The 22,128-nt window shown below is 45.4% G+C and overlaps 4 protein-coding genes across 4 annotated transcripts; 2 read left to right on the top strand and 2 right to left on the bottom strand.

Annotated features, from left to right (window-relative positions):
• Positions 1-12,599: 12,599 nt before the first annotated feature.
• VC83_08404 (uncharacterized protein) lies at positions 12,600-14,564 on the top strand. Its single transcript, XM_024471956.1, has 2 exons — positions 12,600-13,549; positions 13,601-14,564. The coding sequence occupies exons 1-2, from the start codon at positions 12,821-12,823 to the stop codon at positions 13,985-13,987; spliced, it is 1,116 nt and encodes a 371-aa protein (XP_024320479.1). The 5' UTR covers positions 12,600-12,820; the 3' UTR covers positions 13,988-14,564.
• A 1,236-nt stretch (positions 14,565-15,800) lies between these two features.
• On the bottom strand, positions 15,801-16,789 carry VC83_09676 (uncharacterized protein). Its single transcript, XM_024473089.1, has 2 exons — positions 16,586-16,789; positions 15,801-16,527 (listed from the first exon to the last, which is right to left on the bottom strand). The coding sequence occupies exon 2, from the start codon at positions 16,508-16,510 to the stop codon at positions 16,058-16,060; it is 453 nt and encodes a 150-aa protein (XP_024328857.1). The 5' UTR covers positions 16,511-16,527; positions 16,586-16,789; the 3' UTR covers positions 15,801-16,057.
• A 1,075-nt stretch (positions 16,790-17,864) lies between these two features.
• Positions 17,865-18,839, bottom strand: VC83_08403 (uncharacterized protein; the record flags this gene model as incomplete). Its single annotated transcript, XM_024471955.1, has 1 exon — positions 17,865-18,839. One exon carries the CDS (start codon positions 18,837-18,839, stop codon positions 17,865-17,867), a length of 975 nt encoding a protein of 324 aa, XP_024320483.1.
• A 25-nt stretch (positions 18,840-18,864) lies between these two features.
• On the top strand, positions 18,865-19,690 carry VC83_08402 (uncharacterized protein; the record flags this gene model as incomplete). Its single annotated transcript, XM_024471954.1, has 2 exons — positions 18,865-19,103; positions 19,159-19,690. The coding sequence occupies 2 exons, from the start codon at positions 18,865-18,867 to the stop codon at positions 19,688-19,690; spliced, it is 771 nt and encodes a 256-aa protein (XP_024320510.1).
• Between the last annotated feature and the right edge of the window lie 2,438 nt (positions 19,691-22,128).

The raw sequence follows: 22,128 nt of genomic DNA, 5'->3' as shown, positions 1-22,128 counted from the left end.
TAACTTAACCAATCTTGTAGGTAACTAAGGAGCGATGACGTGTAATGAATCATAGAGGGTTGTAGAAGCTTTTGGAGCTATTGTTCATGTTCCTAGGCCTCTAGTTGATTGAGATATGTCATGTGTAGTATTAGCCCAGTAACTAAGGAGTGATGTCATGTAATGAATCATAGAGGGTTGTAGAGATATGCTATGTGGTCATATCGGCCCAGTAACTAAGGAGCAATGACGTGTAATGAATCGTAGAGGGTTGTAGCAATCGTTGAGTAGTATTGCTCTTGTTGTTGGTGTGACAAGCCAAAATATGTATAGTGACTTGTAGGTTTGAGGAGGAGATTTCTAAGTTTGCTCTTGAGTTTGATAGCAAACTGAGTGCAACGAATGTCAGTATGACAGCCTCCTGTAGAATTGTGTCCTCATCTAAGCCTCCCTCCACCTCATGTATTCCCTCCACCTCTTGTATTTCCTCCTCCGCTGGATTCAAAAAGTTCGAAAGGTCCATAGCGTCTGATATATGACCAGCTTGTTGTACTTGAGTATATAAGTCGTTTAGAACAGGAAGTGCGTGTATAGGAAGCTGTATTGGGCATAAAAGAATCATGCTTTTTTGAAAGCAATTGTAGATAGTTGTATTTGTAACATTGTGATGCCATGATCAAATAAGCCAGCGAATTGCAAAGTGTATTGTCATTATTTTGATTGGATCCAGGTTGTTGCTAAAAGATTCAAGCATGAACTCGAGCCATTGCCAATGATAATAGCTTTTTAAAGAGGCTATAATACCTTGATCAAGAGGTTGATATCGACTGGTCACATTTAGAGGAAGCCATATAATTCGTATGTTTGGAGGAGGAGGCGTCGATTCCACTGCAGCAATATGGGCTGAGAAGTTATCCATTGTAAGCAGTATAGAACGTGACGTACCAATATGAGTATAGAAAGCATTTAGCCAATCTGCCATAACAAATTGATTTACCCAAGCCTTCTTATTCCACCTCCAAACCCCACCCATTGCCCCTACATCAACATGTTGTAAAGCTCAAGGCTTTTTTGCCTTTCCAATAAATCAAAGAGGAAGTCGATCTGTTCCAGCAGCATTAACACAAATGGCTATGATATGCGTGCTTTGTCCTTCTTCTGTCCTGGAATTGATCGTGTTGTAAAGCCCTTTGAAGGGCTCATCCTCCAGTAAAGCACAGTCTCATCCATGTTGTAAATATTGTCCTCTAAAAGCACCCCCGCAATAGTTTGTATAGCCTTCATTTGTTCTTCTGCAGTGACACCAATAGATCGAGCTTCACCATGTAGATATAATATATTATGCCGTTGTCGAAACTTTACGATCCATCCATAGCTAAATTCTGGTGTAGGTAGTCCACGGTATTGTGGTAGCTTATTCCAGATAATCTTCACCTTTGATTGTAAGATTTCTGTAGTTATAATGCCGCCACGCTCTTCAATAAGCCTCTGCCACTTGTAAAGAGCAGCTTCTAATTCAGGCCAGGTGACAGCGCGGCGACGCTGAGCTTTAGAGCTGTTTGTTTCCAGAGTATTAGGAGTATCGTCAGGGTTCAAAAATTGAGAGCTAAGGGATTCTTAGACTGTAGATTGGCTAAGTCCACGATTGTATTGATGTATAGTGGCCTTTTGTGTAGGTTTCAGATGGTGAGATCAATGCCAGGTTCGGAGGGCTTGTCGCTGTTCGAGAGTCATAGAATAGAGCTTTTTCAAAGGCATTTTGAAGGTATTCTAAGAGTAGTCCAGTAATTAGTTTAAGTCGATAATTGGGAAAAGGGACTTAATATCATGTGTATCGTGATTTGTATGACGAATGGAAGGATCTGAAGAAAGTTATCGAGTTATGCACAAAATTGACTAATTATGTACCGACTTAACGAGATAATACTGTATCCATAAGTACTTAGTTAAATTGAATTAGGTTAGCTATAAAACTGTGTTCTAACTGTAACGCTGACTTCTAAATGATAGAAGACACAGAGGTTCTCTTGCGTAAAGGTTTACTTATCAGAGGAGGCAGGGGATCAGACACAAAGGCTTCAAGTAACACGTTACTAGTATATAACAAATACTGTATTGAGTTAAGCACGAAGCTCCTATCTAAGGAAATACTATCTACTTATATAGTGGCGTCGTGCCTAGTGGACTCTTGGGAACTCACTCGAGTTCTCGGAGTCCTGGACTCTTAGGACTCTTCTCATCATCCTGCGAGTCCATCACGTGCCTAGTGGACTCCTGGGAACTCACTCGAGTCCTCGGAGTCCTGGACTCTTAGGACTCTTCTCATCATCCTGCGAGTCCGTCACGTGATACTTTCGGAACTACTATTCCCCGCTGCCCCTCCAGGTACCAGGGCCGGTCTCATGCGACCTCCCTCCTTCCTGTCCTGTAGTTGGCCAGCCTTCTTGTTCCGTCGTAACACTAACGTATGAACAGGGTTAGCAATAAAACTCATTAAACTCATGAGTTAGATGAGTAGAAGTCATGTGATTAGACATCACCTGATCTACAAATCACATAAGAAATGACATCCCTAAGTTGCGCACACCCCCAAGTTGCGCAGCACATTTTACACCTAAAATCATGGATTTCGCAACTTAATATCTCAACAACCCATTGATAATACATTATAAAAATAAGTTCTTATCCTTTTATAAGCATTTAAAGTACTTTGTTCAAATCTTAAAGAAAATGGCATTGTAGTTAGTAAGATATTGAGTTTTGACTCCCACTTTTGACCTAAATCTTAGTATCTGAATAACCCCAAGACCAATTGCTTTAAAATATGAACAGAGTACTTGTATAAAGGGATATGCATTTTTATATTTTATTATCAAAGAGTTGTTGAGATATTAAGTTGAGAAATTCATGATTTTAGGTGTGAAATGCACTACGCAACTTAGGGGTGTGTGCGACTTGGTGATGGACCACGTTATAAAGTATTAGTATTTATATAATATATATGTTAAGAGTACTAAGAATACTTACATTTTTCTATTTCTCCTTTATCTTTTTATTAGCAGGTATAGCTTTATGCTTGCTTTTATAATGAGCAATATAATTACTAGTAGATTGCCCTAGTTTTTTATTTATCTATAGGTGGCTAATAAAAGTTAATAAATATTAATAAACTATAAAAAGAGAATACTTGCAGAATTTTTAAGAACACTTAACAGTAAGTGTCCTAGGTTGATTTTCAATAATTGGATTTAACTCTCCAGTATAAAGTCTTGCTCTAAAGATATAAGGCTGATTTTCCATTGGAATTTGAAATTCAGGGGTATTTTGATGTAATAAAGACATTTTTAAATAAAAGTATAGTAGTTATAGTTGTATAATAGTAGTTGTTCTTATAAACATAAAAATTTAAGAGGGAGATTATTATTATGTATGTTCCGACCCAACCACGAATATGCCTGTTCGCGAATGGGTTGACCTATTCGCGACTGGGTTGATCCACTCAACCCAGTCGCGAATAGAGTAGCGGTGTAGAATATAGCTGTAATATTGTAACTATTCAACGTACAACCTTCAATACTCAATATGGCGTCTCTAAATACAGCTATAGTTGCTTCTATGAATGCATATACACCTTGATAATCCTCATCTTAAGCCTGACAACCTGACAGATTCAAGGCTTAAACATCGTGCGCATACATAATTCCAACTTATAAACAACAAGCTATATCAAAAGCCTGATTCTAAGTTTTTAAACCCACGATATACTGTTCCAGAAAGTGAGGCCTTCGATGCTATTGCTAGCAAACATTTACAACTTCTCCACGCCGGCTATATGAAGACTTGGGCAATAGTTCAACAGAAATACTATGGGATAAAGCGAGAAGAGGTTGAGTTTATACTCAAACGATGTAAGAACTGTGCTTTAAATAGGCCAGCTACAACCAAAGCTCCATTGGCCCCAATTGTTACAGAAAGAGCATGGGAGAGAGTACAGATCGACCTTATTGATATGAGACACGAGCCGTCAGGTCAATTTAAATGGATATTACACGTCAAAGATCACTTCTCAAAATATACCCAGCTATATCCATTAAAGAGCAAGCACGCAGAGCCTATTGCAGATGCCATTGCTCTCTTTATTGCAGCTTTCTTACCACCTAAGATTATACAGTGCGATAATGGAAAGGAATTTAAAGGGGCTCTACTTATACTACTACGAAAGTATGGAATCCAAGTGATAAATGGAGCGCCACGGTCACCACAGACGCAAGGCCTAGTTGAGCAGGCAAATGGAGTTGTTGAAGCAAAGCTACGAGCATGGAAAATGGATCATGGATCTACAGAGTGGGCCGATGGGTTATTAGAAGTTACATTGGCTATAAACACTCAAAAGCACTCTACGATTGCGTGTGCACCTGCAGAGTTGCTATTTCGAGAGCGTACATCATATATTGACTGGCTTAATAGCCAGAAGCGGAAGGATATTACTATTGGGATTGATCAAGAAGACTCTACTCAAGCTCCAATATATGCTCTAAGCCCAAGTCCACCAGCCCAAGCTAGCTCAAGAATCGATATTGGAATTCGCCAGGGGAACTCTCAAACTAAGCGAATTAGCCCAGACGCTGGCTCAGAAATCAACCTACGAATTACACCACCGATTCGGAGCTCTCCAATTGATGAGTGGTTTGACATTGATGCCTACGAGCCCCAGAGTGAACCCCAGAGCGAACCCCAGAGCGAACCCCAGAGCGAACCCCAGAGCGAACCCCAGAGCGAACCTGAGAGCGAACCCCACAGCGAACCTGAGAGCGAGCTCGAGCTCCAAGCTCAGCTCGAGCGTAGGAGCAGGAGCCGGGCTCAGCCTAGAATTGAGCCTAGAGTTGAGGATCAGACACAAGATCTAGTAATTCAACGGGCTACAGAATCTACCCAGAAAGCAAGAGCCAAGATGGTGCGAAAGTACACAAAGAAGCATGATATTCAGCACTTTGATATTGGGGCAATAGTCTCCTTAAAAGTTCCACGAGAAGATAGGACATCAACTGATAATAAGCGGCTCTTTGCACGTATATTGGATGAGCCTTACTCTCATAGGTATAAGGTTGTCACCTTATCTGGTATTATTAAACACCTTATTCCTACTAAAGAGCTAGGAGCTGTAGACCAAGCTCTATGGCCAGATATTATTATTCCTAATTCTACAAGGGAAGTCACACTTACGCTAGCTGCAAGAGAGGCTTCTACAAGTGAACGGGTAGGAGTATCATGTCAATGTAAAGGGGTTTGTAATACAAAGCGATGTAGGTGCTATAAAGAGGATAGGCAATGTAGCGTACACTGCCATAAGGATGATCATGATTGTGGAAATCTATCAGGTCTAACTATTCCGACAGAAATAGCTCTAGTTAATAGGCCTAGGAGAAAGCGGGCCAGAGCTGATACAGTTGGAAACACAGTTTAGATCAATATACTATTTCTACTCTTACTTGCTACTCTTACTTCTACTATTCGCGACTGGGTCAACCCATTCGCGAACAGGCATATTCGTGGTTGGGTCAACCCATTCGCGAATGGGCAATATTCGTAGTTGGGTCAGAACATATATATACTTAAAAGCTTTTAACGTCCTCCACAAGCGAGTGTCGCATACAAGTGAGTGTCGCACGCGATGAACACAACGCGCTCCTTATGTGTACTGCAAGATGCCTCAACAAGTTGATATTCCATCAACTAATCTTGAAGGTAGAATATATATTGCTATCGAAGCTATTAGATTACGCCAATTTAATAGCATTAGGGCAGCTGCAAAGGCCTCAAATGTCTGTCCTAAGCTACTTGAGAGGCGCCTAAAGGGAATATGCCCACGACGCGACATTACACCAAAAACTCAAAAACTCACTTGCTTGGAAGAATCAGTTGTTATTCAACATATCCTCGACCTAGATTCACGGGGGTTTTTGCCTAGGCTTCGTGCTGTTGAAGATATGGCTAATCAATTACTCGCATCTCGAGGTGTGGGCAAGGTTGGAGTTAATTGGACTTCCAACTTTGTTAAACGCCATGAATGGATATAGCTATGTATATTTTGAGAAGTGATCCTTTATATATAGAATCCACTTATATTGTCTAGAAGGTTTATGGCGTATATTAACTAGATCAATCTAAGCCCTCTCCTATGCTCAGCTAGTAGTAATTGGAACTAGAGGAGCTTTTGTTATGTTTGGTCGATTTAGTGTACAATTCTTACATCGCTTTAATATAAACTCTGCTTCTTCTCACTTTAGCTCATAGAACTTCTGTTGTAGAATACTCTATGTTTTTGACCAGCCTACATGTAGCAGCTGTAGGTGTTTATTAACAATAGTATCAAAAGCTTCACTTTCTAGAACTACACATCGTGAGGTTTTAGGCTTATGTTAGTTGCTTTGGACCACTTAAGAAGGCATATGGACGGCAAGTTGAGAGCTTAATCTGCACTCATATAAACCATGTTACGAAAGTTGAGTTTCTTCCTGCCTTTAAGCAGGCTTTCACAGATGCAATCACAAAGCAGAACATCTGCAGTAGTTTTCGAGCTACAGGGCTAGTTCCATTCTGTCCTGATGTTGTGTTGTCACAGCTTGACATTCAACTACGGCCTTTAACACCACCAACCTTTTGAGGATGCTTCATGGGAATCTAAAACACCACACAATCTAATAGAGCTAGCAAGTCAAACTACGCATCTTAAAGATCGCATTATATGCCATCAAAATAGCTCACCAACTCCTATTAACAATGCGCTAGACCAGTTGTTAAGAGGTGCTCAAACAATGGTGCATTCTGCTGTTCTAATGAAGGCGGAAGTTCAGGCCTTACAACAAGCAAATGAAGTTGCAAGTCAGCGCAAAAAGTGAAAAAAAAAAGCATATACAACAAGGAGGGTGCCTTACAATTCAAGAAGGGCAGGATGTACTTGCTCACCTAGCTGTGGAAGAACAGATATCTCAAGAACTATGACAGGGTGGCGGGGTTGAAAGACAGCAACGACGTTGCAGAATGTGTGGTAAGACTGGGCATAATGCTCGCACATGTCAAAGGGATTACGAAGATACTATACAATAGGTGTATAATTAATTTAATTGATTTTCTAGTCCATACTTGTTGTTGTTAGAAAGTTTGTTACGATCTGTCAATTGCGTGCGACACTCACTTGTATGCAACACTCGCTTGTGGAGGACGTTACATATCTTTAGTCTTTATAAGCATCTATAAGCATCTATAAGCATCTATAAGCATCTATAAGATCTATAAGCATTTATAAGCATTTGTAAGCATATGTAAGCATTTATAAGCCTTTATATACTAATTTTTAAGTATCTAACGTGCATGTATAACGAAAGTGCCAAACAAGCGAAAGTGCCAAAATCATGCGGTGACCAACCCCCCCAACTAAATGTTAAATTCCTCCACAACAAAACATGCGCCATAAAAATGATGAAAGCAAATTAGTGCTAGATATCCAAGCTATGCAAAGTGACCCAAATTTGCGCCTTCGAGTTGCAGCTAGGATCTATTCCGTAGACCACCGCAAGCTACGTCACCGTTTACAAGGCGTACCTTCACGACGCGATATCCAAGCCAACTTACAGAAATTAAGTAACCTAGAGGAATCAGTTCTTGTTCAGTATATACTTGACTTAGCTGCTAAAGGGTTCCCTCCTCAGTTGTCTATTGTTGAAGATATGGCAAATCGACTACTTGCAACACGCGACGCGCCACGCGTCGGGTCACGTTGGGCTTCAAACTTTGTTAAGCGCCATGTAGAGCTCCGGACACGCTTCCAGCGAAAATACGACTACCAGAGGGCTAAGTGCGAAGATCCAGAAGTCATTCGTAGCTGGTTTGAGCTTGTATGGAACACAATTCTAAAGTATGGCATCAACAATGCAGATATCTACAACTTTGATGAGACTGGGTTTATGATGGGCGTCATCTCAAGCGCAACGGTAGTAACGAGCTCAGATGGGCGGGCAAAGGCAAAAAAGGTGCAGCCTGGCAATCGGGAATGGGTTACAGTAATCCAAGGCGTTAGTTCTCAAGGTTGGGCAGTGCCGCCATTTGTCATTGTGGCAGGTAAAAACCACCTTGCATCTTGGTATGAGAATAGCGGATTTCCAGCAGATTGGGTAATCGCTGTTACTGCAAATGGCTGGACTACAAACGAGAGAGGTATGGATTGGATTCAGCATTTTGAGAAGCACACAAAGCCCCGGAGTGTTGGTGGTTATCGCTTGTTAGTCCTTGATGGTCATGAGAGCCACCACTCAGACAAGTTTGAGGAGTACTGCAAAGAACACAACATTATTACGCTTTGTATGCCTGCTCACTCTTCCCATATACTCCAACCACTTGATGTTGGCTGTTTTGGCCCATTAAAGAGAGCTTACGGTCGGCAAATTGAAGATATGATGCGGGCTCATATTATTCACATTACTAAGGATGACTTCTTTCCTGCCTTCCACACTGCATTTAACATTGCAATGACAGAAAGCAATATTCAGGGAGGGTTCCGAGGTGCTGGGCTTCTTCCATTTAGCCCTGAGAGTGTAATATCTACACTTGACCTTAGGTTTAAGACGCCAACACCTCCAACCTCTCGCCCAAACACCGCTCAACCATGGGTTTCTCAGACACCAAATAACCCAACTGAAGCTGTATCACAGTCTACTTTCATTAAAAACTGAATTGCGCATCATCAAAATAGCTCTCCAACCTCAATCTATGCAGCTGTTGACCAGTTTACAAAGGGTGCATCGCAAATAATGCATCAATTAGCATTGTTAAAAGCAGAGAACCAAAACCTGCGACAGGCAAATGAAGTGCTAAGCAAGCGCCGGAGAGCTAAAAAAACACGACTACAGCAAGGAGGATCACTTAGTCAACAGGTAGCACAGGAGGTACAGGACGAGAGGGACGTTGTGCAGCAAGTAGAGCAAGAAATAAGGGCAAGTAGTGGTCGGAAGCCAAGGGAAGAAACCCATGCACGTCGCTGTGGCAAGTGTGGTGAGACTGGACACAATGCGCGCACTTGTCAGATTGTAATAGACAGGTCTGAGGAAGAGGACTCTGAATAATTTATATTGTTGTGGTGGATTTATCGCAATTCTTAGGGGGTAGTCGCGATATTTTGGCACTTTCGCTTGTTTGGCACTTTCGTTATACATGCACGTTATACATGCACGTTATTTAGTATGTGATTGCGTTTCGATCACGTTGTGCAGCGTTTTTGGCTCCCATACCATAGGCAGATCGGACGAAGTTGGCGGTGGAGTTGGCGTAGAAACTCGAATATCAAGCTGTGAAATCACATACTGCGGATCGTACGGCACTAAACCAGTTCCGTGGAATCCTACTCGAATGTTTGACTCTGTAAGTGCTGCACGAAACGTAGCATGAAATGCAGGAAAAAAGTCTTCCTTCGAAATGTGGGTAATATGTGCACGCATCAATTTTTCAATTTCAGTGCCGAACGAACGTTTTAAAGCTCGAAAACACCCAACATCAAGGGGTTGAAGCTTATGAGATGAATGAGCAGGCATACATAAAGTAATAATGTTGTGATCTTTGCAATATAGCTCAAAATCGGTTGAATGATGACTCTCGTGTCCGTCGAGAATCAAAAGTCGATATACACCTTTCGTGCGAGGTTTTGTATGTCGATCAAAGTGCTGAATCCAATCTAACCCTCGCTCATTTGTAGTCCAGCCATTTGCAGTTACTGCAATAACCCAATTGTGCAGCAATTGACTGTTTTCATACCAGGATGACAAGTGAGTTTTGCCTGCAACAATAATATATGGCGGTACCGCAAACCCATCTGCACTAATTCCTTGAATAACTGTAGACCATTCTCGATTGCCTTGCTGCTTCGTACGAGCCTTCTCTTTGCGTTTAGCGCTTGTCACAACCATTTCAGACGATATTTGGCCCATTAGAAACCCTGTCTCGTCAAAGTTATATGTATCCGTCTCAATTGTGTTTCGTACAAGGCGAAACCACGTGTTATACGCATTTGGATCTTCGCATTTAGCTCTTTGATAATCAATTTGTCTGCTAAAATGCGTCCGTAATTGTGATTGTCGTCGTACGAAGTTCGTAGTCCAGTTCTTTCCGACGCGTTGTGCGTTTCAGTCTGCAAGCAGTCGATTTGCCATATCTTCAACATAACTAACTCGAGGAGGGAATGATCATGAATCCAAGTCAAGAATATGTCGTACGATCGTTTCCTCTTCTAACAAAGTTAGTTTTTGATTCTGAGGGATAATATCGCGTCGTGAAGATGTCCTGTGTAATCTATTAGACTGTGTCGTACGAGGCACATTAGTACCAGGTGGTTGAATAAGAGTATCCCCACACACTAGTGCAATGACTGGTATTTGTGGCCCTTGTAGTTCTGGTCGCCAGTTCTCACCATGCTCCATGAAGCCATTCCGAAATGCCTCCTGCTCTTCTGGCCCAAAGCGGTTAATTGGAAACACTGGCCAGTATTTAACGACGTCTTCTGGCTTGCTGTTGTCATTGTGTCCCTCAAGTGTTAACATGGTAGAAACTCCGTTCTGATCCTTATGCCAGCCTGAGGCTGCCCCTCGCTGGGCGACAATTGAAAACCCCATACATTGCTGGATATCCACTGGGCGGACTGGTAGAAATGTTGGCTTTCCCACGTTGATCTCATTATATTTTAATGATTCACAGTAGCGAACAACCTTCCGTAGATAGCTGTAGTGTTTGGTGACACCTGCAGGCCAGCATCCATACCCACAGTCTGCAATATTAAGAAAATTAACAGGCGGATTTTGTATGCAAACTTCTGGAGAAGCCTCTGCATTCTTCCATAAGGTAAACGCGTCCTGTATCTTTAAATTTTTAACAGCTTGTCTGCTTGTATCTTTATTAAGTATCTGGACATCGATTTGCATTGGCTTTGTAGAGATTTGAGCCTCTGTCTCCATCTCCTTGAACCACTTTTGCAGCGTCTGATATGGTCGTCACTCCAAGAATTTGTAGTCTCGAATAATAATGAGCTTTGGGTCGTTATTATTAGCTGCCCATATAGCATGCTCTCCCTCTGTAAGGAGTAATATATCTGCGTCGTCGTACTTGCAGTCGCACTTTCCATGTATAGAGACAGTATCAAAACTAAATCCCACATTATGGGATCCTTCACTACCAGCTGTCCATACCTTTGCAGGGCGCCCGTACTTGAATATATGGGTGGCAAGTTGCCCAGCATTGGCAAGGTGAGTGTTTGGTTTTTCTTCATAGATTCTGCGATATGCACGAAGTAACGCATGCCTTCGTTCGTCATTAAAAAGGTCATCCTGCTGCTTCTGTGCAGAGAAAAGGCTTTGAGTAGATAGGGGGTTTGTTCGTATATATTGCTGATAGGCATGTCTCTGCCTATCTCTCTGTTGGCGACTCTGTCTTATATAGCGTCTATGACGTTTCTCATGTAGAGGTCCCGCTATAGCCAATCGTCCTTGCAACTTCTCGTGTGTAGTACCCATCTGAACATACGGCCGTAATCGCTTGTTTCGGGCGATATATTTGGACTGTTGTGAGTTCTCCTGTTTAGTACCCACTCGAACGTATGGCCTTAATCGCTTGCTTTGAGCGCCACCATTAGATTGTTGCTCATTAGGTTTCCGTTTTGCCGTTTTAAGAGTCCCCATTTGCATCTCTACGCTCTTTTTTAGGTCTCCATCACTCCTTGGTGTCTCTCTCTGCGTTGGTAGTACGCCATCCTTCTGGGCGTCGAAGACATTTTGCGCATCTACGACCGTTTGAGCATCCGAGCTGTTCTGGTCATCCGTGCTGTTCTGGGCGTCTGCAGATTTCTGCATATCTGCGACAGGTTGAATGCCCGAGCTGTTCTGGGCATCCGTGCTGTTCTGGGCGTCTATGTTGTTCTGGGCGTCTATGTTGTTCTGGGCGTCGATGCTGTTCTGGGCGTCGATGCTGGTCTCAGTGTCTGTGCTTTTGCTGGCGTCTAAGCTGTTCCGAGTATCTGCGGCCTTCTGTGTGGCGTCCGCGTCTAGCCCCTTTCGTTCCTTCTCCCTCTGTGCCTCTGCCTCCGCCTCTACTTCTGCTGCTTTTGCTGCTTCTGCTGCTTCTGCTGCTTCTGCTGGTTCTGCTTCCTGAACCTTTAGTGTCTCTATCTCTGCTTCTGCTGCTTCTGCTTCCTGAACCTTTCGTGTCTCTATCTCTGCTTCTGCTGCTTCTGCTGCTTCTGCTGCTGCTTCCTGGACCTTTCGTGCCTCTGCCTCTCTCTCCTTCTGCGCCTCTTCCTCTACCGTTATTGCATCCTTAATATCACTTATCACAATGATATCTTTTCTCGTTGATTTTTTCGACACTATACCATTTTTCGGAGCTAACCTGTCGTGTCTGGCCATTTCAACACGTTTTAGTGTCAAGTCGAAATTATTATTAGAGTGCGGCAAGAGACTTAAGGTTGTCAATTCCCACCCTTGAACATAGAACATCGCCCCCAATGTGAAAAAAAAGCTTATTCGGCTTCGTATCGAGCGAGGCAGCTATTTTTTCCACTTGCTTCTTAAGTTTTGTATGTCTTATCTTCGCCTCGTATATTATTGTTATAGCACGTAGCCATATCTTCGAGTTCACTTTTCTTATAACCCAGTATTCAAATGGTTTTCTCGTAAGGTCTTGTTCATCCATAGACCATTTGGATCTTAATCTCTGGAGGACCTGCAGTATAGCCTCTATAGAGTCCTTATGTTGAGAAACAGCATCTTCTAGCTCTTGGAAGAGATTTAATTGCTGGCGCTGGTTCATGCCGCCACGTTCAGCAGCAACAGCAGAAATTGGGAGTCGTGCCAGAGTAGAGTGGTGGCCAGTGCGGGCGCGGCGAGCGGCAGACGTCATGGCGGAGCGCGCGGCGCGCGAATTCTTCTTTGGCGTGCGAAGCGCCGGCATTTTATTCAAAAAAAAAAAAAATAGAGAGAGAGAGAAGGGGGGGAGGCTGGAGCCAATTGATGTTGTATATCAAAGGAAGAAAGAAGGAAAAGAAGGAAGAAGGAAGAAAGAAGTCCAGCTCTTACTACACACTGAGCACCCCGGCCCCGCCACTCCTGCTGCGGCCACTGCCGCCACGTGCGAGAAAAGTCCTGCGCGCGCTGCCCTTACAGGCAATGAAGATACCACGCGCGCTGCCACAAATGGTGAAGAACCCCTCCGCGCCGCCAACAATGGCGAAGAAGAGCCTGCCACCCGCGAGCCCGAGCCCGCCGCCACCCCCTCCAAAGCTCGGAAGGAGCGTCTGGCCGTTGGTCGCGGTCCTGTTGGCGCGCGCCGCGCTGTGGCTTGTTTGGGTTGTGTGCGTTCTGCTGTGGCCGGCAAGTCGCTCGGCGACTGTCACGATCAGCCCGGGGCCATTCCTGGGGTTGGTCGCTGCTGGCGCTGCGCTTCGGGGCATAGCTGCATGCCGGTGCCTGCTGCAGTTGCGCCGAGCGCCGCGGCGCTACTTGCTGGGCTCGCGGCCGATCCTGCTCTGTCTGTGGCGGTACGTCTTCCTGCTCCTCCCCTTGTTTGAATGTGCTAACGATCATTGTAGAAGAGGAACCGCCTGCGCGGTTATGTCCGCGACGCTCTTGCAGTTGCCGACAAGAAGCCTGGTGGCTCGTCGTCTGCTCCCGCACCCACCAACGACCTCGCTGCCGCTCCTGGCTTTGGAGCTCCTGTGCCTCTTTCTGGTTTCGGCGCTCCTGTGTCTCTCTCCGCTGTCGCCTTCGGGCAATTCGGTGCTCCCTCGCCCTTTGGGGCTCACGTCCTTGGGAGCTTTGCCGCTCCTCCTCCTCCCGCCCAGGGAGCACAACTCGGTGCGCTCCTGGCGCAGCTTGGTGGCCTGCTCGCGCCCTCTCCTGGCGGTCCGTCGGTTCTCGCGCGCCGCGCGATGATTATGGCAATTCTTGGCCAGGTGGTGGATTCGCTGCTGGAGTGATCGTGGGTGGAATTTTCTGGGGGAGTTTGGGGGTGGCATTGGTAGATAAGGGGGGGAGTTAGGGTGAGAGCTTGGGAACGACGCCCACTAATATGAAACCGTTCTCCGCGCTCTGCCTTGTTCCTTGCTGTACTCGTAGACTAATGTACAGCCCCTTCCCGCTCTGGCCATTATTTTGGCTGTATCTGTATTTAGTGTGAGCACGAGAGAAGGGCAATGAACGATCGCGCTCATCGTCTTTTTAAAGGGGTTGCTCTGAGGAACTCTGCACTGCCTGTTTGTAGGCGTTTGCAAGGGTGTTTGCGATTGCAAACATGGGATTGTTAGATTACAAATGGAATTGTACAAATGAAAGACGCTCGATAGAGCATATAAATGTGTGTACAAGCTTACAAAGGACTGTTCTCAAGCTCGCATGTGTCCTTAAGGTTAAGGAGAGCACGGAAATGCTTGAACTTATGCCTTGGAAGGTTCTTTGTAAGCCCGTCGGCTGGCATATCAGCTGTTGGGAGATAGGCGATCTCGAAACTGCCAGCCTGGTGCTCCTGACGGAGCCACATATTTTGAATATCTACGTGCCGGAGCTTTGTAGCTATTCTCGTATTCTCCCCTACTACTAACTGGATCGTTTGCTGGTTATCGCAAAAGATCATCCATGTATTGCCGAGCTCTAAACGGATCTCTGAAAGAAGCCTTTTAAGAGCAATAGTCTCTTTTCCTGCTTCTGTTAAGCCGCGGAGCTCGGCTTCTGTTGTAGACGTCGTAACTGCTGTGGATCTGTTCACTTTCCAGGCTATGACTCCTCCGAATAAGGAGATCATATAGCCTTGTGAAGAGTGCCGCGTTTCAGGATCGTCGCCAAAGGAAGCGTCGGATGCTATAATCACCTGCGTGCCATGGAGCTTACCATCGTACTGTACTGAGAGCGTCCGCGTACCGTAGAGGTATTTGATTGACCAATCAATAGCAGTGATGTGCTCCGAGCTTGGGTTTGCTAGGTAGCGTGATAGTAATGAAGCAGCAAACGCTACGTCTGGCCGGATCATGATCGCTGTGTAGAGCACTGAACTGACCACCTTCTGATATTCCTTGATCTGGCGAGCAGACGCCTTGTTCTTGTTCGGTAGGAATTCCAGAGTAGGAAGTGGTGTGGCCGGGCTTGTTCCTTCGATCAGACCAAACTTGTTTGCGATCTTCTCAATGTACCTCGTATGCGTCAAATAGATCTTGTGAGCTTTACGATCACGTATCACTCGGATTCCTAGGAACCACTCAACGTCCCCTAGCTCACAGACTTCATACTTCGTAGTAAAGCTTTTGATAAGCTTCCGAGCGTACAAGTAGTCTTTCTGATGATAGAGGAACAGGCAATCGTCGACGAAGATCATGACAAATAACTTTTGGTGCTCGTCGTAAAACAAGCACCAGTCCTCAGTAGATTGGATGAGGTCAAAGAGTGAGAGCTTATTCGTAAGCTCTTTGAACCAGAGAGCTGGCGAGTCTCTTAATCCATAGAGCGCGCGATCCACATACACCACTTTGCCTGCCTGCTTAAATCCATCTGGTAGGTAGCATACTACTGGCGAGCTTCGTGTGTCTCGTTTGGCGTTCGGAAAAGCGTTTACAACGTCATATTGTTTGATCTCAAGATCGTTTTTAGCTGCAACAGCCATCATTATGCGAAATACTTGGGCCGCAAGCATTGCAGCATAGGTCGAGAAGATCGATTCTTCATCCTGAAGATCGCCTCGAGCTACGATGCGCGATTTGCAGCGTATGAGCGTACCATGAAGGTCCACCTTATAAGTGAATACCCATTTCAGTGGTATTGGCTTTGTTCCAGTCAGTATTTCGTGTTCAGGAATAATTCTCCAGCAGTCCTTTGACTCGAGTTTCTTAAGCTCAAGCTCAGCGTCATCCTTGAATTGAGCGCCGTAAAGGTGCTTCTCTAGATCGCGCCATGCTTTAGGCGCTTTTGGAAGATCTTTTTGGTTCGTAGGTGGGATTAGTGTTGTCTGCCGCAATGCTCGCCCCTGTAGGATAGAGGCTGCGATCACAGCATGCGTTGTGTTAAGGTCGTCGATCCGGGTGCTGTATAAACCTGTTCTTCCTCTCGATCGAAGCCTTTCGCTGAAGCATACAGGTGTCCTGCTCTGTAGAGCTTTCTGCAACTTCTTGTGAGAGCATTTCTTCTGCTTCTACTTCTTCTACAGGACTACGAGCTTCGGTCGTAGGCTGCACTTCGTGAGCATTCGCTGGGTGGTGAGTAGCGAACTCACCATCCAATGTTGCGTGCTCAGAGGTCGTATGGTTAGGAGGAGATGTGCTTTCCTCTAACTCATCCAAACTACTCGACCCCTGATTAGCTTGGGTTGGCGCTTCTAGAGCTCCTTGTGGAGGTTCTAGAGTGCGATTTCTAAAAGCGGTTGGTGCTGGCGTTGTCTCAGGTGTGAGGAGGCCAAGGAGGTATTCAGCTTCTCCCTTTTCTTCTTGATGGATCACCCCTGAGATCACCACCTCCATGGTTTCTTGATCGTGCTCTAAGGACATTTCTTTTTGAGCTTTGTCCGCCTCAGGCATTTGATCGACCACGCTCACCTTAATTGTTTCGAGCTCGCCGTTACCCACCCCTGAGATCTCAAGGCCATCTGCTATAGATGATAGTGTGGTGAGATCTCCCGGTGCGAGTTCTGGTTGGGGAGTGTACTTTGTACGCTCGTCGAATGTAACGTTCCTAGTTACAATCACCCGATCGAGCTCAGGAATCCATACTCGATATATGTTTTGAGACATGTAACCGACTAGGTATCCTATTGCTGCGCGCGGAGCTGTTTTGAAAGCTCGCACATTGTGCCCAGCTTCGCGATCTTTGATCAATGGGTAGGTCCGTGATCCGTAGGCATAAATGCCAGACCAGTTGGGCCGAAGATCAGCTGTTAAGCTCTCCACATATTTTGGCTCATACCATTGAAAGTATTGCTGGAACCACGAGCTTAGGACCTCATGTGGCGTACGCCAATGGTGCTTTTGGCTCGGGCTTATGTTGTGGAGAAAGATCGCTGTCATGGTGCTCTCAGGCCAGAGCTTCTCAGGAAGGTTTGCGCCAGCGAGCATTGCGATAGAGCGGGGGATTATAGTGCCGCCTGCTCTTTCGATTCCTCCATTTGGCTCGTGTGTATAGGACGGCGTAAGCTCGAGGATTATACCCCGCTCTTTCGTCCAACGTTGGTAGCCAGTTGTTCCTTGTTGGTTGATCGGGATCACCGATTTATCATTGTTGTGCTTGAGGAAACATATAGAGAGACCGTAATGTCTTGTTACGTGAGCGTCAAATGCCTGAATGGTGTCTGATACGCTCGCGTGAGATTTGTTCTTGAGAAGGAATCCAAAGAGCGTACCACTGTATTTGTCTTTAACTAGTAGTAGCCAATTGGATCTGTCGTACCCGGTGTGAAAGTCGAAGAGGTCCCATAGAACTCTCCAGAACGGACGTCTAGAGCTCCTTTCTGATGGGACCTTCGAGATTATCTGTTTGGCGTGTGCTTTAGAGCAGTGCTCGCAATTGATGTGCGCTGTGCCTTTGATTTCGACGTTCCGGGCGTGTTTTACTAGAGCACGCAGGGCAGCTTGGCCTAGTGCCCTGATCATACGTGCCATAGTTCTTCAGAATCGGATCGCGGTAGAGCTTTGTCCCTTGATTTACGATGGCGTCTACCATGGCGATCACTAGAATGTATGATGGCAAAGCTTGATGGAACAAGAGAGCAAGATAGAAGAGCTTTGTATTGGAGCATAAAGCAGGTTGTATCTAACTTCGAGCTTTCCTAAGAGCATAGGAGCTCTGCGCTCTCCTGTCCACAGCGTATTATCATACCCATCAACCCATATACCCGAGTTGCGCAAGAGGGCTTGTGATACAATGTTCACATGGAATCCTTCGACCACCTGAAACATTGTTGAGGATTAGGTCTGCGGTTTGTGGGCCGCTCAGTCCATGTAAGATCTTGCGTATAATGCGCGTTCCTCGTGCGACGATCGCGAAACTCGTCGTTCCAGATTCAACAAACTCTGGAGTGCTTGGGTAAATCATTGAGCCAGGCTCGAGTAGATCTTTGCAATTGACGATGTGCACTGCTCCACAATTGTCTAGGAGCGTGCTCTCAGAGAGCGGGTGTTTCTGACCGATCACTGTGTACACCCCTAAGCTCTGATCGAGCCACGGTGCAATGATCGCGGCATTGTAGGTAGCACGGTAGTCGTTGTTGCCATGCGCGGGCTCAGAGCTTTGGTTCTGGCTCTTCTTAGGTTGAGGTGGTGTCATGCCCTTTGAGCTTAAGAGCCTGCGAAGCTCCTTGAACTCTGGTTCTATGATCTCGCCAATGTTATACTCGACGCCCTGGCTATAAGCTTGAAGCCAGTCATTATACCACTTGTCCGGGTTGACTCTACCGTTCCTAGCTTGCTCTATAAGAGCTTTGTATTGCCGACGGGCTTGTAGGAAGTTGGTTGACTTGCTCAGTGCAAGGAGCGTACGAAGCTCTCGGACAATTCGTTGGATAGTGGAGCTCTGTTCAGCACGAAGACGGGTCATAAGAGGATTGAGGATCTTTGTATCGACTGTCGCAATGATCCATTGATTGATCGCTGAGTAGGGTTTCGATACTGCTTGCCAGACAGTGAGCTGCACAGCATACGTCTTGTAGCTCTTGTCGAGCTCGTCAATGATATTTTTTGTGCTTGCAGGAGCGTAGTACGGCTTAGGTGGTCTTGCATCCACAGGGGCTGCCTCGTACGCCAGTATACTCTGGCTATAGTGTTCTTGCCAAGAGTTGTTTTCGCGCTGGAGCACCATCCGGAAGAGCTGGCGAGAGCTGAAGATGGATACGAAGGGCTATGCCATCCACGCACCCTCCGATCGGCATGTGCAGCCGCTCACTAGGATCGCCTCTACGCCGCAGCCGCACCTGATCCTCGACTGCAACGAGCGCATCATCGCATACAAGTTCCAGGTACCAATCGCCCTCATCGACAAGCTTGCAGAGGCGAGCGAGAAGCTTCCACCCAAGAGTGCCAAGGCACACCAGGGCGGCCACTTCGAGTGTTCCCACTACGCCTTGTGGGCCGACTCCTCCGGCCCCATGATGAGCAAGGAGCGACCAGCTGCCGCATAGCGAGGCCTTCCTCAAGGCGAATGAGGACCTCTTCTGGCAACTGAGCAGCCGACTCCGCCTCCTCAGCCCCGAGCTGTATCGCCGATACGGCAGGGTCGACAAGCACCTTAGCGAGTCACAGAAGCGCCTCGGTGGTGCCTGGCACGGAACCGTCGTCAACCGGCAGATCGGTAACTCCGACGAGCTCCGAGCACACAAGGACTGGAAGGACTGGCCGAAGGGACTTAACGCAGTAGTGCCATGGGGCGACTATCAGGGTGGCGCGCTCACCATGTACAACCTGGGCCTACAGTGGGAGATGCGACCTGGTGACGTGATCTTCTTTGGAGGGCGCGTGGTGTCGCACGGCGTAGAGGATGTCCTGAGTGGCGTGAGGAATAGCCTCAACCTAATGGTGCATACGAGCACCATCCGCTGGGTAGAGAAGCAGGAGTTGGACGAGAACGAGGAGCTTGCGAAACGGCAAGGGAAGAAGAAGCTGGGGAGGAACAGGAGGAGGGATCGGGAGGAGGACTCGACCGGTAGTAGATAGATCGAGTAGCTAGTATTGATTTCTGCGTCGTTGTTCACCGAGTTAAAAGAAAAGAAAAAGAAAGCATTGGCGCCCGCCCTCCATCCAGCAACAGCTGTATTTTATTTATCGGCTAGGAAACAAAGATGACACGTTAACGATGGCGAAGAAGGAAACCCGCAAAAATTTGAGCGAGGAAAGAGAGTGAGACGTCTTATAGTGTAATGTCTATTTCTGATGATTGAAAAAAATACTAAATAATAAACCTACTCTCAGGAACCAGTGTGCGGCACAGATACCTGATTACCTGTGGTGTTCAGGTAATTACCTGGGTAATTACCTACCTGGGCTCATTCTCAAAATACCTGAGTATCCCGGTATTTTCAGATACTTACCCAGATACATGCCAAGTATTGCCAAGTGTAGCCAAGCCGCACAAATGCTAACGTTGAAATACTCGTCTTCATGCTTGATATGGTGATAATTGCCGTGAAAATGAGTGACTCTCCGTTGTCAGACGTGCCGACGGACCTTGATGGCTATAATTCTCACGATGAGCCAGCCCTACCAGGGCTTTTTACCCCTTTTCAGCAATCAAATCCAATTCCTGTCCGTCTACACCCGCCTAGCCAAATGCTACCGCCAACGCAGTCGCTGCTGTTCACGAAGGAACTATATTCAAGAATACTACTTGAGAGCAACCCGCCAACTATCAAAGTATGCTGTATGCAGCCTAATTGCGGATACTCGCCCGCAGCTCAAACCCATGCTCAAGCTGCTGCTTCAACTGGCAATCTTTGGAAACACTATAGTCTTAAGCATAAAGGAATCTATGATGCTCTTAAACACAAGAATACAGCGCCTTCAAGTCAATCTAGCAGCACATCATCATTTTTTGAGCCTCGGAGACCAGCGACCCATGAATCAAGACCAACAAACAATCCAGCCAAATATAGAGAGTTAGTGCTATCGTTTATAGTATCTAATAACCTGTCTTTACGCATTATCGAAAGCTATTCATATCGTCAATTAGTACGGTTCTTAAGTCCATCTGTGTTATCACTTTCGTCAAGAACATTGCACCGAGAACTACAACGCCAATTCTCATATCACCGAGGCATACTACAGCTTGAACTCCATTCTCATATTATACATGGAGGCCGGATATCCATAACGACAGATGCATGGTCTGCACGGAACTATACAGAGTATGCTGCTGTTACCGCTCATTGGATTAATGATAAATGGCAGCAGAAATCAAAATTGCTTGATGTGATACATCTTCAAGAGCCTATTCATAGCGGTGAATACTTAGCTCAGCAATTAGCAGCTGTAACAGATAGTATAGCTATTACAGGCGCTATCTTTACATGCACCTGAGACAACGCATCATCAAATACTGTGATGCTCTCAGAATATGAGAAATTGGCTAGCAACGCCCAAACATCAACTCAACAACCTTGGACATTTACTGTCAAAGAAGGCGATGTCCGGTGTATTGCACATATCATAAATATCACAGTTCAAGCCGCTCTTACGAGTTTAAAAGCAGAACCAGATGTAGAGACAGAGACATACCGGTGTGAGCAAGGTGCAGCTCGGATTCCATTTAGTAGAGATAGTCATGTGGAAGTCATGAATGCTCTTGCAAAGCTACGAAGACATATCTATGTCTTTCGTAATCGACGAGCATGGAAGGATGCTTTACAACGACAAGTCAAAGCTATAGGTTTAAAACCACAGCAACTATCACTTGATATGCCAGTACGATGGAATTCAACACATCGTATGCTTGATACAGCATTAAAACTCCAAATACCAATCACAGCAGTATGCATAACACAACAGCTTGATATTAGTATGAAAGATATTGCATTAACTACAGGAGATTGGGCTGTTATTAAAGATCTTGAACGACTGTTCTTAATATTTCTCAAACCATCAAGACGGCTACAAAGTGATACATACCCGTCACTTAACTTTGCTATTCCACTTTATCTTAAAATGATAAATAAAGTTAAGAAGATGCAACAAGAAGTTGGCGAGCACTCAGCAATTGGTATTGCATGCACAGTAGCTTATCAAAAGCTTCACGCGTATTATACTCTTGCAACAAATCAGCAATGTAAGCACTCAGCTGTAGCTACAATTTGCGATCCACGGATGAACCATACAGTGTTTAAAAAGATATATCCAGATAGTACAGATCATGTACGAATCACACGGGCAAGAGCACAGTTTGAAGATGTTTGTAGAACATATAAGACACGGCAATATCATCTTGATACAGAGCGTATTGAACGTGAAACAGCTCTTGCAGATGCATTAGGAAATGCAAATACTAGAGTGCAAGAACCAGATTCTGATGAAGATTTATTTGCATCAGAGGGTATATCATTTGAAGAACCAGAATGGAAACGATGGATGCTTGAACCACGGCCTGGTGAGCATACTGATAT

Source organism: Pseudogymnoascus destructans (genome assembly GCF_001641265.1).
Source record: "Pseudogymnoascus destructans isolate 20631-21 unplaced genomic scaffold scaffold_26, whole genome shotgun sequence".
NCBI classification, from domain to species: domain Eukaryota; kingdom Fungi; phylum Ascomycota; class Leotiomycetes; order Thelebolales; family Thelebolaceae; genus Pseudogymnoascus; species Pseudogymnoascus destructans.
The sequence above is the reverse complement of the archived record's forward strand: the minus strand, read 5'-3'. Positions and strand labels throughout refer to the sequence as shown.